General features: G+C 41.0%; 1 protein-coding gene across 9 annotated transcripts in view; it reads left to right on the top strand.

Moving 5' to 3' along the window:
- The first annotated feature begins 8211 nt into the window (after window positions 1–8211).
- Window positions 8212–16200, top strand: part of pbx3b (pre-B-cell leukemia homeobox 3b) — an 87551-nt gene continuing 79562 nt past the window's right edge. For 2 of the 9 annotated variants that reach the window (XM_017709498.2, XM_017709494.2), the window contains exons 1-2: window positions 8212–9684; window positions 10239–10318. In XM_017709498.2, the coding sequence (XP_017564987.1) occupies window positions 9485–9684; window positions 10239–10318 (280 nt within the window). In that variant the 5' untranslated portion in view covers window positions 8212–9484. The remainder of the gene's footprint in view (window positions 9685–10238; window positions 10319–16200) is intronic. The other 7 variants (XM_017709496.2, XM_017709501.2, XM_017709497.2 and 4 more) reach the window with 5 other exon arrangements.

The following is a 16200-nucleotide window of genomic DNA, read 5'->3' as shown; positions in this document are numbered from 1 at the left end:
AGATCCATATAGAAAATATGCATTAAATAGATTTTTTTTTAGAATAACATTAACATTCAAATCAGTATAATAATACATAAACACAGCTCCAGGACAAAGCTCTGCCCTCCTGTACATTGTAACCAACAACATGTGGGCATTTCACAGAGGCAACATTGCACTTAGAACCTGCATTGAGGGTATTGTAAAGTCTCAATCAAGGTGCCACTGATGATCATATCATAAATGTTAAAGATCTCCTTTTTATAACCTCAGGGGGTAATTTTTCTTCCAAAGGACATTGTTACTAACCTGCTCAAATGAAGCGAAACTTCATAAAAAACATTTATTTGATATTTGATTGAAATACACCATTATGGTTTCATTAGCTCATTGATTTAGCAGTAATCTCATATCAGGGACTATCAAGTGGGTTCGCTGTAATAACCTGGGGCTAAATGCTAAAATATGATCCAGACTAGCTTATGACCCTATTACAATCGACCCAGGAAACTGTGGATGAGATTCTGCAGGTTCTGTTCTGCCTTATGCAGGCTGCCATCTGCTGTATTATCACCCTCACTATTACACCGTTTCACATCAGTATGAGATTCACTTAACAAACACAGCTGGAGGTGAGGCACGTATTCTGTCTACGAGCCTACAAGAGAAAGAAGGAAAGAAGGAAGGAAGGAAGAAAGAAAAGAAGGAAGGAAGTCTTTTTTTCTCCCCTTCATTCTCCTGTTCCTCCCTGATGAAAAGAATGGATACTCACCACCAACAGCCTATTAATTCAGGCATCGTGCAAACTCTCCATCAACCGGGAACCCCACTAAATAGAGAGCAAGAAGGGAGCCTCCCAATCAAGAATTATTGCAGCTCTATGAAGGTGTCATGTAAACATTAGCATACTAATTGTGTATATTAAACATTTTTAATAGTTTGTTAATTTACCTCCCACTCTATGATTGCACTTGAAATGAGTTAATGACTGTAGGGGGAGTGTAACAACATCCAAAGGCAGATGCAATTTTTCCTTCTTATTTATCAACCTAAGATGGGACTGAGACACAAGGAGCATTGACCAGAGAGAGAGAGAGAGAGAGAGAGAGAGAGAGAGAGTGAGTGAGAGTGAGAGCGAGAGACTTATATAAGGTATGAGTCATTTCATGAGTCAAGAGTGTTTATGAAGTCGCAGCATAACAGCCTCGTAAAAGGTAAATTAGTTTAATTAACTGATGCCTTATCATCTGATAGACGGTGTCTCACGTCAGTAAATTGTGCATTTTTACACTTTTATTGTACTTTTCTTTAATTCATATCATTCTCACCATAACAGCAAAAAAGTGAAGAAACATTCAAAGATTTTGTTTAAACATTTTAGAAATGTTTAATGTTTATAAGCACCCCAGAGAATAGAGAACTTCACAACTTCAACAACTTTCCTTGCAGTATTACAGAAGCATCACCACTTTAAATCAGTAGTGAACAGTGTGCTCCAGCACTGCCCTGTCTTCAGCATTGTTTTCTATGAGGCAGTAACAATGATATACTGCATGAGTGGAGTGAATATCAGGGAAGAGGTATCGGGAAACAGTGAACGTAAACCAGATGAGAGGCTGGTGCTAACGTGGTTAGTAACGTCTCTGGTACTGCCCGCCCCAGTCATTTCCTACAGTCTCCCTCGGCAACAGGACATGGCTTGGCGACACCCAGACGAGGGACTGGAGTGACTAGGCTGCTTCTAATGTAACCACAGTGATTATAGACTAGGAAAATGCTGCTCAACTCATCAGCTTCTACCATAGGATCTTCTGCAATGCATATAGTGTAGTACAACAGGCCCAAACAATCTGGCTTTCACTTAATGACACGTCATCATTCCAGTCAGGAATGGGAATAAAGTTTCTTTGTTTTTTTAGCATTGAGGGTGTGCGAAGCTGGCATTAATAATATTTGGTTTGACAATAACAGGACAAGCTCACCTACAGCATCTGATCACTATTTTCCCAAGGAAACTACATTTTCTTGAAATAAAATGTAATGTATGTGTGTAATGTAGTATGTAAGCATCGTTAAAGTTGTGAAGCATATCACTCACTCCCCAGAGCATGCAGTCGAAATATGGGAAATAAGCTGGAAAGCCCATTTTAAATTCACTCCTTTTTTGATGTCACAAAAAACCAAAGTGTTTACAAATTTCCACTTTATTCAGGGTAGAGCACGTTAGACCAAACATTCAAGTTGGAGTTAGAAGATGTGTTTCAGTCTGACCTTCTTTTTGAACAAAGCACAGTTCAGAGCAGCCAGTCAGAATAGGCATTGTTTAAATATATATTAATAGATCTATTATATACAAACGTCTTTAAGGTAGAGTGACAAAAACAGTCTGTTTAACTCTGAGCAATAAAGAGAGGTTGGAAAGCAGTCATGCCAAAATTTCAACTGTTTGTGCTAATATATATAGTGTTGCCATTAACTGGACTGGACAGATGAGTTCAGTTAAGGACACTATGTGTTGTTTGATTTGAGACTGGACACTAGCTTTTATATTCTGGTAAAACTGTGCGTGCCCATTGCCCAGCATGAAAAGTGTTTTCACTGTTTGGTAGGCCTGCATTTCAGGCTCTTCCCATTAGCCTTCACTAAGTGTTTTGGCACAAGTTACACCCTGCAAGTGGTCTGCAAGTGTGAGCTCCTGAAAAGAATGAACTGTAAACACCAACTTTCTGGACTAAAGTATCACATGCTTATTCTATACTTATTCAGTTTCTTAATATTAGATATTTGGTATTTTATATCCAAATTCATGTAATATTTAATTCTTTGAACAACTAAACAAGACAATATTTAATACATTCTATGCAGCTGTTTACAATGTGTTTTAGGGAATGTTCATCACTGTGGACGCATCTTAATTTTTGATTTACTTCTTATTATTTAATCTGTGCTTTACACAATAATATGCATGTTAATTGTTTTTATAATTTAGCATTATTATTTGTGGCAGTGAAAAAAAATGGTGTCAACTAAGACATGTAATAAATATGATTAGATTAGATTAGATTAGATTAGATTAGATTAGATTAGATTAGATTAGATTAGATAAATTGAACTGATTCTTTCAGATTCTTCTTTCCCATTAACATCCTAAAGAGCCGTATAAACAAATCCTTTCTGACTAAAACCAGAAATCTATTTAGCTTAATATTTCGAAGCCTTCAATGGTCTAAATGAACATTTCTTAAGCATTCTGTGTTTTTTTAAGTGTCAAATACATTTCATTCTAAATATGTATTATGACAATTAATTCATATTCAACCCACTACTGTACTGTGAATACACAGCCTTTGCTTTAATTATTCAACTTTGAATATCTGCATCTCTATGTAACCTGTAACCACAGCATTTTTTATTAAACCAGCTTTAAATGTATAAAAAAAATAAAAAACACATGCAAATGGAGCTTTTGTTTCCTAGCTTTTTGAAATTGTGTATAATTCCTACTCTATATTATATAAAATGACATTTTCTCACTTCAACATTTGCCATCGCAGTTGTTCCTTCCTGATTTAAGTAGGCTGTTGAGAATACCCTGGGATGCACACTTTAAGGTAAGACACCCATAACTTCCCCCTACTTAAACTCCACTCCTCCCATCACCACTGAGCAAGCCACTCTATCAGTAAATGCTAATCTCCTAATTAACAAGCTAATTAGGTAATTATGGCTTTGCAGAAGGATGCCTAAATGAAATATGACAACACAGTCACTGGTTTCAGAGACACCTGTGGGTCGTTTTTGGCTGTCACTGCAAAAAGCGCAATATCAATTTCAACGGATGACAAAGTGTTATCTTTCCACTTTCATGTACAGTTTGCAGTGGGGTGTGCAGGGGTGACAACCCATTCACTCTTCAAAGACTTAATTCTTTCAGAAAAGATGAGTATATTATGGGATAGGAGGAGTGGCTGTTTGTTTTAGAACTGTCAATTAAATCTGTCATAAGTGGAAGATTTGATCACTAATTGATGCACATGTACATGAAGATGTGATACATAATTAAGCATGAGTTCATTAGGCAGGAGTCTACTCCATACATTTTCAAATTTTACTCTCAGTAATTGAACATTTTCCTGCTCAATGGAAAAACGCATAGCAACACACTGAGAAACAAACTGGCCTGTTTTATACTTGTTTTACTTGTATTTTGACTTTTATATTTCTTCAGCAAAATAGTAGATGACATAAAAAAAGATAAAAAAGAGAGTGTGGGAAAGAAGGGACCAACACCATTAAAGGAGAATTCCACCAAATGTTCAGCATAGTTAAATCATAGCATAGTTGAAGTTGAAGTCCTTTAGAGTGCTTTGAGGGAAATGGAGAAGCTTGCAAAGTGAGAACTGCCAGTGGTGGTGATAGGAACTAGACATCCTAAGTGTTTAATGTCTGTTAAAAGGTACTTCCAAAAAAGTTAGCACCTAAAATCGTGCATTATGCCTGAGACATTGTTTTTGTTTTGGCCTAAAATGTATTTTTAAATATATTTACGATGGAGAGGTACATTCGTAGGATTGCAAAACAACTATTTGGTTTATTTATTTTTTTTACCATTATCTATATTGTACATAAAAACTGAGAAGATATTTGTGGTTGTTTTGTATAATAAATGTTTCTACATTTGTGTTGTTTACAAGCCTCCTGTGTCCTATCACCACCACTGTGAAGAAATTCAACCTGGTCTTAATGACATGGTTTACATCTCAGTGATTATTTTATGCAAATATTTTTTTAAATGGTGGTATTCCTCTTTGGGCAAAGCATATTTATGGGGCACTTGATACAAAAGAAAATGTTTGAAATGTTTACTTTGCAACATAGTTTTCAATAGCCAGAGCCATTTTTCTTTAATGCCAGTAACAAAAAAAGAAGCAAAAACATTACATCAGTACTCAACTAGCAGCATTTTCTTATGTTAACACATGTCTGTGTTAAGTAGCAACTAATCACACATCCATATGATGACACAAGAGAACGTTATGCATACCTCAGTATAGGCAATCACTTCCAAACTAAGCAACACCAAATCAGCTGATACTTACATTGTATTAGTCATAAATCAACAGAAATCTTTTACTACACTGACACTTCTTCCCGTCTCCTCAGCAATTTGCAAAGATAATTTGGGGTGGTGAGTTATGAGCACTTCATGATGCCAAACATGCACTTGTCATTATGTCATTATGTAAACAGTATTATGAAACAAAAATCTTTTTTTCCCCTTTTCTTATACTTATTCCCAAGATTTGCTGTCATCGTTGTGGAGATGAATTATGTTGACACATGGCTGGAAACAATGGTGAAAAGGCATGCAATGTAATGCAATGAAGAATCATGCGCTGCACCGGAGGAGAGGATGTGGAGCTGTTCCTTTGAGCCCTGTCTGACAGCTATGCAGTGCGACTTGACAGCTCAGTATTGCAATGATAAATGCAGTAGGTCTGGGACTTCCATTCACTAAACTCAGGAGTGTGTTGGGTTGATACTTCAAGGTCAAGTGAATAAGAACGAGAAGAGCCACACAGCTTGCTAGAGAGAGAGAAAGAGAGAGAGAGAGAGAGAGAGAGAGAGAGAGAGAGAGAGCTTCTCGACCATCTTGTGACTCTCCCAGCATCACGTATTTTAATATTCAACAACAGGTTTCAACAAGTTCATTTTTTTATTTCATCCTTTTTTGGAAGAGCTGCATGATATTAGGCTGATTTTAGTGAGGACTGGCTGCCAACTGTTGATGCTATCAAAGATGCTTCATTCCTTTTATCAGAAATGAACCATTCAAAAGTTTGTCAGATTCATGACTGCTGTTATTTTATTTAATGATAACGTGCAGTGTGGACTGAAATACTTTAAGCTTGAGACTAGAAGGTATTTAAGGTACTTTATTTAACATTTCATTTTTTAGGGAGAAAAAACAATAATGCAATAATATACCGTGCGTACAATATACAATTTACAGTATTCCACTTATTCCAGAAAAGTGACCTATTTTGATATTCGATAACCAATTTTGAAATATATTGTTTTCAGGATGTTTTCAAGCTCAGTGTTACATGGCTTTCCCAGAAAACTAGGGAATGATCCATAGTCGTAATCACAAGTAATTTCTTTCTACTGATTAGTGGATAACTATGAAATGGTAAAGTAATACCATCATAATAGAACCACCTGCAACAAAATGATATTTTTATTCAGCAAAATAGTCAATACAGACTTTGGAATGGTTGTGAACCTCCTTTAATGCAGGGTTTATAGAAGTACATTTCGCAGCTTTTTGCCATTTTTCAGTTTTTGACATCATTTGGAAGAAACGTCGTCCTATATATTATGTGTAAATGAAAATAAATGACCCACAATGACTTGGAAAACGTCTGGTTCCATTGACTTCCATTAAAAGTGGAGGATGTTTTTTCCTTCTCCTGTAAAGTTCTCATTTTGGAGATACGAGGTTTTGTTCCGACAACAGCGATATTCATTGAAATACTGGGATTAGTACCCTCTGTAGCTAAAACACCTGCAATACAAATGCAAACAAAATAATTACAAACTCCAGGAAGTGTGCTGTGTTCCAATTTGAGAAGAGCATCTCAGTTTTTTTTTGTTTTTTTTGTGGTGACTACAAGGGGCACATTACCATAAGTTATATGTGCTCTACTTCTCATTAAAGGTTATTAAGTACAGCATAATGAATCCCACTGTCTCTTCATAAGTCAAGAGGCAGTTGCTCTTATTTCAATTATAACAGGCTGTACCTGCAAAGAGTTTGCAGGTAACGCAAAATGAAACGTCAGAGACTTTTACTTCTTTTTCTACCCTTTCACCATGTGTAGTGCATTCTGTGTGAGTGTGTGACTGTGTGAGTCCACTGGTGATGAAGTAGTGAATACAAAACAAGACTTCTGCAGCTTCAGGCTTTCTTGCATTTCCATTTAAAAGCTTTTCTTTGTTTATTTTATTCTCCTATGGCTAATCCCAGAGGAAGTTTTGATTTTCTGCATATCTGATTCTTTGCTCTTTAATTACCCAGTGTTAGTTCCCCTTGTTGAGTGAGTGTGTGATGAAGGCGGGCCTACGGGGCCTCAGAGCCATAGCATGCTCGGTGAATCCCGGTGCCACTTTCACATATTCGCCGCGCCGTCACATGCTGCTGCATTCAGAGAGGTGTCTGATTGACTTTCTAACTGCACCCAAATTAACAGCTCTATTTCCTCAGTCTGTCTGCGTCTCTCAGTCCTGGTAATTAGTCCCATCACAGCAGAGTGTGTCATGTCACAAGTGCAAGACTTGCTGCCTCTGACGTGCACGAGTTTAGCTGTGATGCCAAAGCCTTTGTCATTTGTATCTTAACACTAGGTAGCCTGACAAAGTTAGGGTTTGCTTTAAGAAAGTGGCTTTTTCTTTACATGTGTGGAGGACACACTTGAATACCAATGAACAGACGTGAGCTTAGCACATCTTCATGTTGAAGCCAGGCTAGACACACTTTTAAAAATGGGTTGCTCAAGGGTTCTTTAGAAAATGGAGCCATATAGAACCATGACAACTCAAAGAACAATGTAAATGTGTAAATGGCCCCTTGCACGGTTAAATGGTTCCAATCCATGATTAATAACCTGTGGCTGCTTAAAGAACCTTTTCAAAACGGTTCTATAAAACACAAGTCTTTGCGAGTGATAGAGCCTCTTTGGGGGGACAGAAGCGTTTCTGCTAAGCTAGTATTTTGGGGGGGAGGGGGACCAACAAATGCAGAGAAACATCTGAAACAGGTCCAAAGGCACGACAGGTGTGTTTAAAGGCGGCAAGACCGACAGCGCATCAGCATTCGCCTTTCTGGACATTCATTTCGGTCGGGTGTTCATGCAGGAAACCCAGCACAGCCCCATTATGCGCGGAAACGTCACTGTATCTCCTCGCAGTCTGCTGCCATAGCAACTGCTGTGGAGCACTGCGCAGCGCCGCCTGCTTGGGCAGTGCGTGTCACCCGTGGCAACGGCCAATCAGAAGTTGCTCTCACGCTGCACGGTGCTGCGCTCCGTAGGCGGGCGTTCACACACAGTGCAGACACGCCATAGGACAGCCGGGCAGTCGCTCAAACAAAGGCTAAGCGAGGATTGGCCCAAAGCGTCCGAGCTCCAATATTATAAACATGTCCTCCGCTCGCCTACCCTGCTAGCCAGGCTTGGTAGAGGCGACCATAGCGTGCTATGGTGTGGAGAAACGAGGAGCTAGAGCAATCCATTATCAGTTTAGTATCAGCCAACATAAAACTTCGGGTATGTCTTTCGCGTGTTTTATTGCAGAACGCTCTCAGCGTCTATAATGTAACGGCGTCTCGCTGCACGGGCGCGCTTTAAATGAGGCACAGGCAAAGTGGGACTTAAGCCTTTCTCTCTCGATGTTCTTCTTTCATCATTATCATCACTAGTATCATTAGTAGCGCGCTGGCATCTCGTTTTCGGGGCTCTGGTAAGAAGTGACAAGAACCCAGACCCCTCCTCTGCAGGGCGGAGCGTGCATTTTTATGCCGATTTTTGTGGCGTTTTTTTCTGCTCCGCTTCAGCTCCTGACACGTCCACACTGAGTGAGTGGCATTGGCACATTGTCAATCGCTCACTACCGCTGCCATCAAACAACATAAAGCACACACAGCCCACGAGCTCGCCTCATAAATTTGAGCAAGCAGATATTTTTGCGCATCGCTTTATGGCGTGTAATTAATTTTTTTTCCCTCCGTTTCTCTGTTTTCCCCCCCACTCAGCCTGAGAAAACTTTTTTTGTACATTTTATATTTTTGTACTGTCGCCTTTATGCTGTATTTTTTTGCTGATGGTGCCAACCATTTGTTTTATTTCGAGAGCACATTTTTGGAAACTCTTTTGAAAAAGACATTTTGGTAGCACTTTTTTTTTCTTCCGTTTTGCGCTTAATTCCATTCATTCGGTTCGCGCTGTTATTCGCATTTCCCCGGATCTTGTTTCTGTCAGTTTGCAGCGCGGATTCGTGCAAGTTTTGAAGAAGCGCAAACGGAGAAATTATCCAAAGAAGACTTCAGAGCACAGACAGACATCCAGCCATCTCCAGGGCGAAGAGAAAGACAGTTTGGCATGACGGCTCGGACAATAATCAACGGGCGGCCGCTGTCCCCTCGGTGCTGAAGTTGAAGTAAATAAGGCTGAGCCGTCTCTAAAGGACATATTCAGAACGGACCCGCTGGACGGTTGAGATTTTTTCCCTGGTTGCTGTGAGAAAGTGAAGCCTCTCCGCCGAACACTTCTGCCTCGGTTGTGGTCCGCGGTTCATTCGCCTTGTTGCCCGCTTCGGAGACGAAACCATCCCGGCAGATGCTCCTCGTATAGTCACGTAGCCTTTCTTGCATGTGCTCATCCCGCGTATCTGTAGCTTCCTCGGTGACTGAGCAAGACGCGCATTGATCGGGTTGCGGCGGACTATGGACGCGGAGCAGGCGCGGATCATGCAGACGCTCGGCGGCGTGAATTTGGCTGCTCACTCGGTGCAGGGAGGCATGGCACTGCCGCCTCCACATGGACACGACGGGACCGACGGGGACGGCAGGAAACAAGACATCGGTGACATTCTGCACCAGATCATGACCATAACAGACCAAAGTCTGGACGAGGCGCAAGCAAAGTTGGTGGATTTCTTTAAAATTGTTGAGTGGTTGCAGTGTAGATGAAATAACATTCACGTCGTAAATGCAGAGGCTATATTTGCTTTGCCTTATAGACTCAGAATGTAGCCCAGCCTTTTCCCTCTGATATGTAAACTAGTGCATCCTTAACGCGCACAGTTAGACCGTCTATGTGTATTTAAATAACGACCATCGTGTGAGAAGCAGGCTGTTCTCAGAGTTTGTAAACAGCACCGCATTATTCTTTAAAGCACTTCATTAAAAGTTTCAGCATCACTGTCCCGTAGTCGGACCACTGAGGCCTCGCCGTTCCTGCCCCGCACGACATTTATTCCGCTTACATGCTTTTACTGTCAGAACTAAAAACAGCATGAATCATGAGTTATTAAAAAATAATAATAATAATAACATTATTTGTCCTTTCTTAAGCTAACAAAGGAGGTCGTTCCTAAAAGAAGAGCAAAGCAAAACACAGTGATGTTGTATGAAAAAGGAAAAAGTCGTGTTTCATCTGAAGTGACTATATATCGATCTTGTGTCTTGTTCTAAACTGAAACAGGAAACACGGACTGAACTGCCACAGAATGAAGCCTGCGCTCTTCAGCGTGCTCTGCGAGATCAAAGAGAAAACAGGTAAGAGCGCATTCTGTAAAAAAGGCCGCCGGTTCCGCCCGCACGGCTCCAGAACAGGCGGCTCCTGTGGCACTAAGCCTCCACACACCGCCATCTTTATCAGTTGTCTCCTTTTCCCTCGGCGTTGCTCTGGACTCCCCGGTTCCTCCGTCAGATGCTGCTGAGCTTAACGCGCAAAGAAAAGCACCGCTAAGCAGCTGAAGACCTGCCGGCTTCTGCTGGCGGAGTGAGAAGGCAGCCTCCCGCTGCCTCATGGAGGCTAGCCCCTAGTTTACGGGGGGCTTACACGAGGCAGGCTGGCGCCAGCCGCTTGTTTATATCGCCTCATTCTCACTTTGCTCCATTTGAGCCCGAAAAACGACCAAACTGCTGGGGTACAATTGAGCCTCAGAGCGTTCTGCGCTTGTGCCCACATGCTCCGCGCTGCTGTGGCTCCCTGGCCTGTTGGCGTAATTATAATGACATTGCATGTGTTGAAATGTGGTCGAGAGGGCAGTCCAGTTCATGTGGTCTTTAGCCTAATTATATGTCCAATTTATAGGATAATTATTGGCGGTCCTGCAGCTGATTATTGGCACCACTTTATTATCCACTCTATGGATCTCCATACTGACTTCTGTTAACCTAATAGCAAGCAGGAGCCGGTGTGCTCTAGTTGAGAAAATAGCAGAAAAAGTGCAGAGATAAGGGATTTTTTGCTGTTGGTTAACATGGCGCTCTGTGCTTTCTGAGATTTTAGTTGATATGGATGTACTGGGGAGAAACTGTCACTGTATCTAAAAGCGCTCAGCTGGCCATTGAGAAAAAAGGCCCACTTTGGTTACTCATAATTAATGTAAGGCAAAGCTTGGAAAAGCATTCCTCTTGTGCAGTTGCTGTACGGTGTATTAATGTCCCACGCGGTCCACGTTCTTGAATCGGCCTAAGTATTCCGACCTTATTTTTCTGACATTTGACCGTTCACTCAGTCTGCCTCGCCACATTGTAAATGAAGTTCAGCTACAGATTCAGCATCAGTTCAGCACAGGCGTTGCCAAGGCTATACTGCGTGCCCCAGTGCCGTATATTAACATATGTCGTCTCACAAAAGACAGATTTGAGGGGGGGACTCAACACCCATTGAGCGCTACAGCATCAGTTCAGTAATACATCCAAAAGCAAGGTGGTGTAATTTATTATGCTTTTCGCCCACCGTTCTGCATCTTATATTATTAAAGTGACTGTGGGCTTGCACATAATGCTGCGAGGATGTGTTCAAAAGTACGCACATGTTGTGTGCATGCAAAGAGAAGGATTTTTTAAAAATTGCTACACAACCCAGGCAGGCATTTGCATGGGATGGAAATTGCAGATGAGTGAGGGACACAAAAGTAGCGAGCCCAATGGCAAGTTTAGTCTCAGACCTTAAGAAAGCTGGCTTTGCAGGTGGCCTGTGCATTTAGTAAAAATGAACTTTGCAGCTGGTTCTAAAAAAACGTGGTGTTAAACTTGTGCGCTGTATTTGGACTATATTATTCAAAGCAATTTAAACTGAAGAAAGAATTTCCATTCAGATGTGGTGTTGTGGCGTCTTGTGGAGTCCAACTGTGTGTGCCATTATGCCACAGTGTGGTTTTAAGCAGAATTGTGCTTTACCAGATTTGTGGCCTTTGTGTGGCTTATAAGTAGAAGTGACTCGGGGAAGATCATAAAACTTAATGAACTTCTAGGCCGCTGGAGCTCTCCGCCAGGGGAGGGCAAGGCCCTGCTCGGCTGCCCAGCCTGCTTGAGCTGTTCTTTATGCCTGTCCAGAGATAGAAGTGAATGCAAATGGTGAAGCAATAATGTTGTAAGTGTAGCTTTTCTGCTGAAATTCCTTTAAACTTTGCAGATACAGAACAAGAGAGTGCCGTGCGTACCCCACGCACAGCTTGTATTTTCATCAAAGCATATTTTAGCAATGGAAAAGGTTTTCATTCTAAGTGAAGCATATGTAACCTATTTTAACACCATGCTCCCTACATAATTGTATTTACAAGAAACATTTGTCATCCTCTATTTGTGGGCTTTCAATATTTTAAACCCACCTGTGGTTGTGGTGTGCGCTTCCATGTGTTCCTATTGTGTTACGTTTAATACAATTATGTTCCATATTGTATTATATCTCTAATTAAATATACATACAGAATAGAGTCCCTAAGTATGCTAATTATTTAAATGAGCTTGTTTACCAGCTCAGTTGCTGTAATCTTGGGTAATCCTTTTGATGCAGCCTGTTTTGAAGGGTTTCTTTTTTCTCCTTAACACATCCAGGCTAATTCACTAACAATTCACTCTTTCTGCTAATTTCTTTCCTAACCCATAAGTGAAAGTATGCTTTGTGTTGGCATTGTCTCCCATTTTACGGTAGCAGCTCCTTCTGCTGAGGATCGGTTGGGTGATTATATAGAGCACTAAAACAAGGAGTTGAAATGCATGGTGTTGATGGTTTGTGAGAAAGGTTTTAAGGATAATTTTGAAATAAATAACAGGCTTGTGAAATAATAAGTAGCCCGACGGAGGTTATTGTTTGTGGGCGTGCAGTGATGTACTTGCTGCAGTGGTTCAGGGCTGTCTTGCCGTGAGAAGATGAGAAAAGCTTCTCTCTTTTTGAACAGAGAGCTTGTTTTTTCCTCATCGGCTTGTTGAAGGACATTGTCTCATCAGGGTGATAACGGAGGCCTCCATAAATAAGTGCTCTACTCTTGCTCTGCTTTTCCGCCCAATGCATTTTCTTTTCATTCTTTTGTTTTTCACTTACTGCGTCTTTGTCACATACACACACATAGTCAATGTAGTGTCCAAGCTGTGTGTACATTTGTGATTATGAGTTTGTCGAGACTTGACTTGAACGGTTGTTGTATGATGTGGTTCCGTAGTCCAGGCTGTTTGTTTGTGTAGCGGATACTTGAAAATGGAAAATTGTGGCATGTACTGAATTCATCTTTAGAAATCGCCAGCGTCGAGATGACTGTACATGTTATATCAGCACATGTGGTCATGATAGTTTGGACCAAAGAGCATTTAAAATTTAAGGTAGATATGTTGTGTGTTCATTTCTCTGCTTATGCTTGGATTGTGTTGTGTATTTTGTTGTCTGTAGTACAGCGAATAGGTCTAAGAACTCCTTAATATATTATTATAATTATTTAAGTAATTTAATCTTTTATCATGTTCAATAAATATAAAATAACCTAAAATAATATCTAATTGCATAAGTAGTAAATAACAGTATGTGTGTATATTTGTCATTTGCCTGTCGGTTTTTGTATTTGTATTGTATTACATTTTTATATACTTATTACATTTTGTTTTGTATATACAATTTTAAATATGCATTGAAATACATTTGCAAGGACATAGATTTGCATTTTATATTTTTTCTGGTTACACTCCAGAAAGTAGTAATTGTAAATACAATTTTTGCATTAATGCCTGAATATATATTTAAATATTTAAGAAATTCATATTCCAGCAAGTGCTGGCAGACAAGTTCTGAAAAGATGAAGAATTCAGTGTTGCTCTTGGATCCGTTGTAATGGGGACTGGAAGGTGAAACGCCTAAATCAAACCTGAAGTGTTTGCATTGTAACTATGTAAACAGTGAGAATGAAAAAAGCTATGTATGTACATCTGTTTGGAAAAGAGTGGAAGAAAGATGATGTGTGTGTGTGTGTGTGTGTGTGTGTGTGAGTGTGTGTGTGTGTGTGTGTGTGTGTGTTGGGAATTGGTTATGTGTGCATGTGTCTAGGCCTTTTTATGTGCATCCATGCATTTTCAGTAAGGAGTATTTGTATGTAAGACTTTTTTCTTGTATGTGCAGCTCTTAATTGTAGCTATTAAACTCATAACATACTCCTCTGCTGGCAGTGTAATTGTAATGTCACCATCGCTGGCTGTGTAAGAATGCACGGGAGGCTCACTATTACAGCCCGTAACCTGGGGGGGTTCAGTGGATCTCCTATTCCACCTCCTCTTCTTACTTATCACTGCTTGGCATCATTCAGCTGGTCTGATGGCCCTTCTTGACTGGTCTGTATTGGAGCGCACCACAACCCTTTCACTGCTCCCTGTGGCATCATCTACCCCTGCCTGATTCAACACGGCTCAAACAGCACACAGTCCAGTGGCGCTAAGCCTGCCAGAATCCCACCAGCACAGCCATATTTTCACCGTTTCCAGACCGTACACAGGCAACTTGATCTGTGCAGTACAACAAGTCATGTAGCCTAAACTAGAGTTACAGAAAAATACTGTGTGCTCTGTCACTCCAGGCCAGATAGATAAAAATTTTGATGATGCATGAAAGGAAACACAAACCTTGATTAGAGGTAGTTTAATTCTAAAATTTGCCGAACATGGGAAAAAAGTTCCCTGTGCTGTAAAAAGGATTGTTGAGTTACTAGATTTAGGATGTTATTGGGAGCCCAGGGCACTATGGAGATTGGGCATGTAAAAACTGTAGTCTTCTATCCGTTTCAAGCAGTAGTCAGTGTTGTCTGGCAGGGGGAGGAATGAAGAGGGGGAGAGCGAGAGAGAGCAGATAAATGGATGGAAGCGTTTTGCAATGCAAAGCTGTATGTAGTGTAGGGGAGCTTTCTTGGCACTCCACTAACTGCTTTTGGAGGCCCTGAGCAGATTTCCCCCTTGCTAAAGCCCTAGAAGTATTAATTCACTTTGATATGCTAATTAGAGGGCATTATGCAAGAAATGAGATTAAGTGGCAGCATGAAGTCATTTGCCTGTCAGTAAATTGAGTGTTTTTAGCAGGAGGGGTTTGTTTTTTTTCCCCTCTCTCTCTCCACTTTCTCTCACTTGCATTTAAATGAATCAAATGAAGGGAATGTGGCAGAAATGCTTGAAATTATTTCGCTTCCATACAGGCTTCCTTGAATTTTTATCATTTGTGTGTGCTTTTTCTTTTTTCAGTGCACCACCCTTCCATTATTTTCAAGGTATTGTGAGGATGCGAGGAGTGTGTTTGAGAAGCAGCAGGCTGGTGATGGCTGAGTATGCCTTTAACGAGGACGCTGTAGAGGGTCTTTTGCTGCTTAATTACAGGAGGCATAATCATAATCGCTCATTTCTCACCAAAAGTTTCATAGTACCCAGAAACGGAGGTAATAATTTTCTAGCATGCATTTTTTATGTGCCTACTGTCCCATCAGACAGTGTGTTTTGTACATGTTATGCCTTATCTGGGCACAGATAGAGAGACCCTGTAAGCAGGGAGAGAATAAACTTGTCGGCTTTATTTCAAGAGGGAATACAGAACTACAGCGTCGGGTTGACGAAGACCTCTACTGGGGTGATCAGACACTGAGTGTGTGTGTGTGTGTGTGTCGGGGCTTGTGCTCGGTTTGTTTATTCTCGTTCCGATAGAGAGTGGGGTTGGCGGCGGCAGTGGCAGAAGCAGCGGGAGCAGCAAGGAATAACAAAGGTGAAAGATTACCTCCATATGGCATTTCTGACCGAGAGAGGGAAGGAGAGAGAGAGGAGAGAGAGAGGTGTTTTGAAGCACCACTCCTTTCTGAAGTGAGGTTTAATCAATAGAGAGAGATTACAGAAAACTATTACAGTGCCAAAATCACAAGCTCCCTCTCTCTCTCTCTCTCTCTCTCTCTCTCTCTCTCTCTCTCTCGCTCTCTCTCTCTTTCTCCCCCTCTTGCTCGTTCTTCCTTCACTCGATCACTGGCTCAGAGGCTGCCTGCCTATTGACTTGTTGTTTTTCTGACCTTTGACTCATCAAGTTCAGGACCGGGCGGTCTGGAGAAAAGAGAGACCGCAGGAAGCTAGCAGTGTGGCCCCTGCTGTGCTGTGACCCCCCCCCCCCCCCCCCAAATAACACACACACACACACACAC

The sequence above is a fragment of the Pygocentrus nattereri genome, chromosome 29 (genome assembly GCF_015220715.1).
Source record: "Pygocentrus nattereri isolate fPygNat1 chromosome 29, fPygNat1.pri, whole genome shotgun sequence".
In the NCBI taxonomy this organism is placed as follows: Eukaryota; Metazoa; Chordata; class Actinopteri; order Characiformes; family Serrasalmidae; genus Pygocentrus; species Pygocentrus nattereri.
Note: the sequence above shows the minus strand (reverse complement) of the source record. Positions and strands in the feature narration are given on the sequence as shown.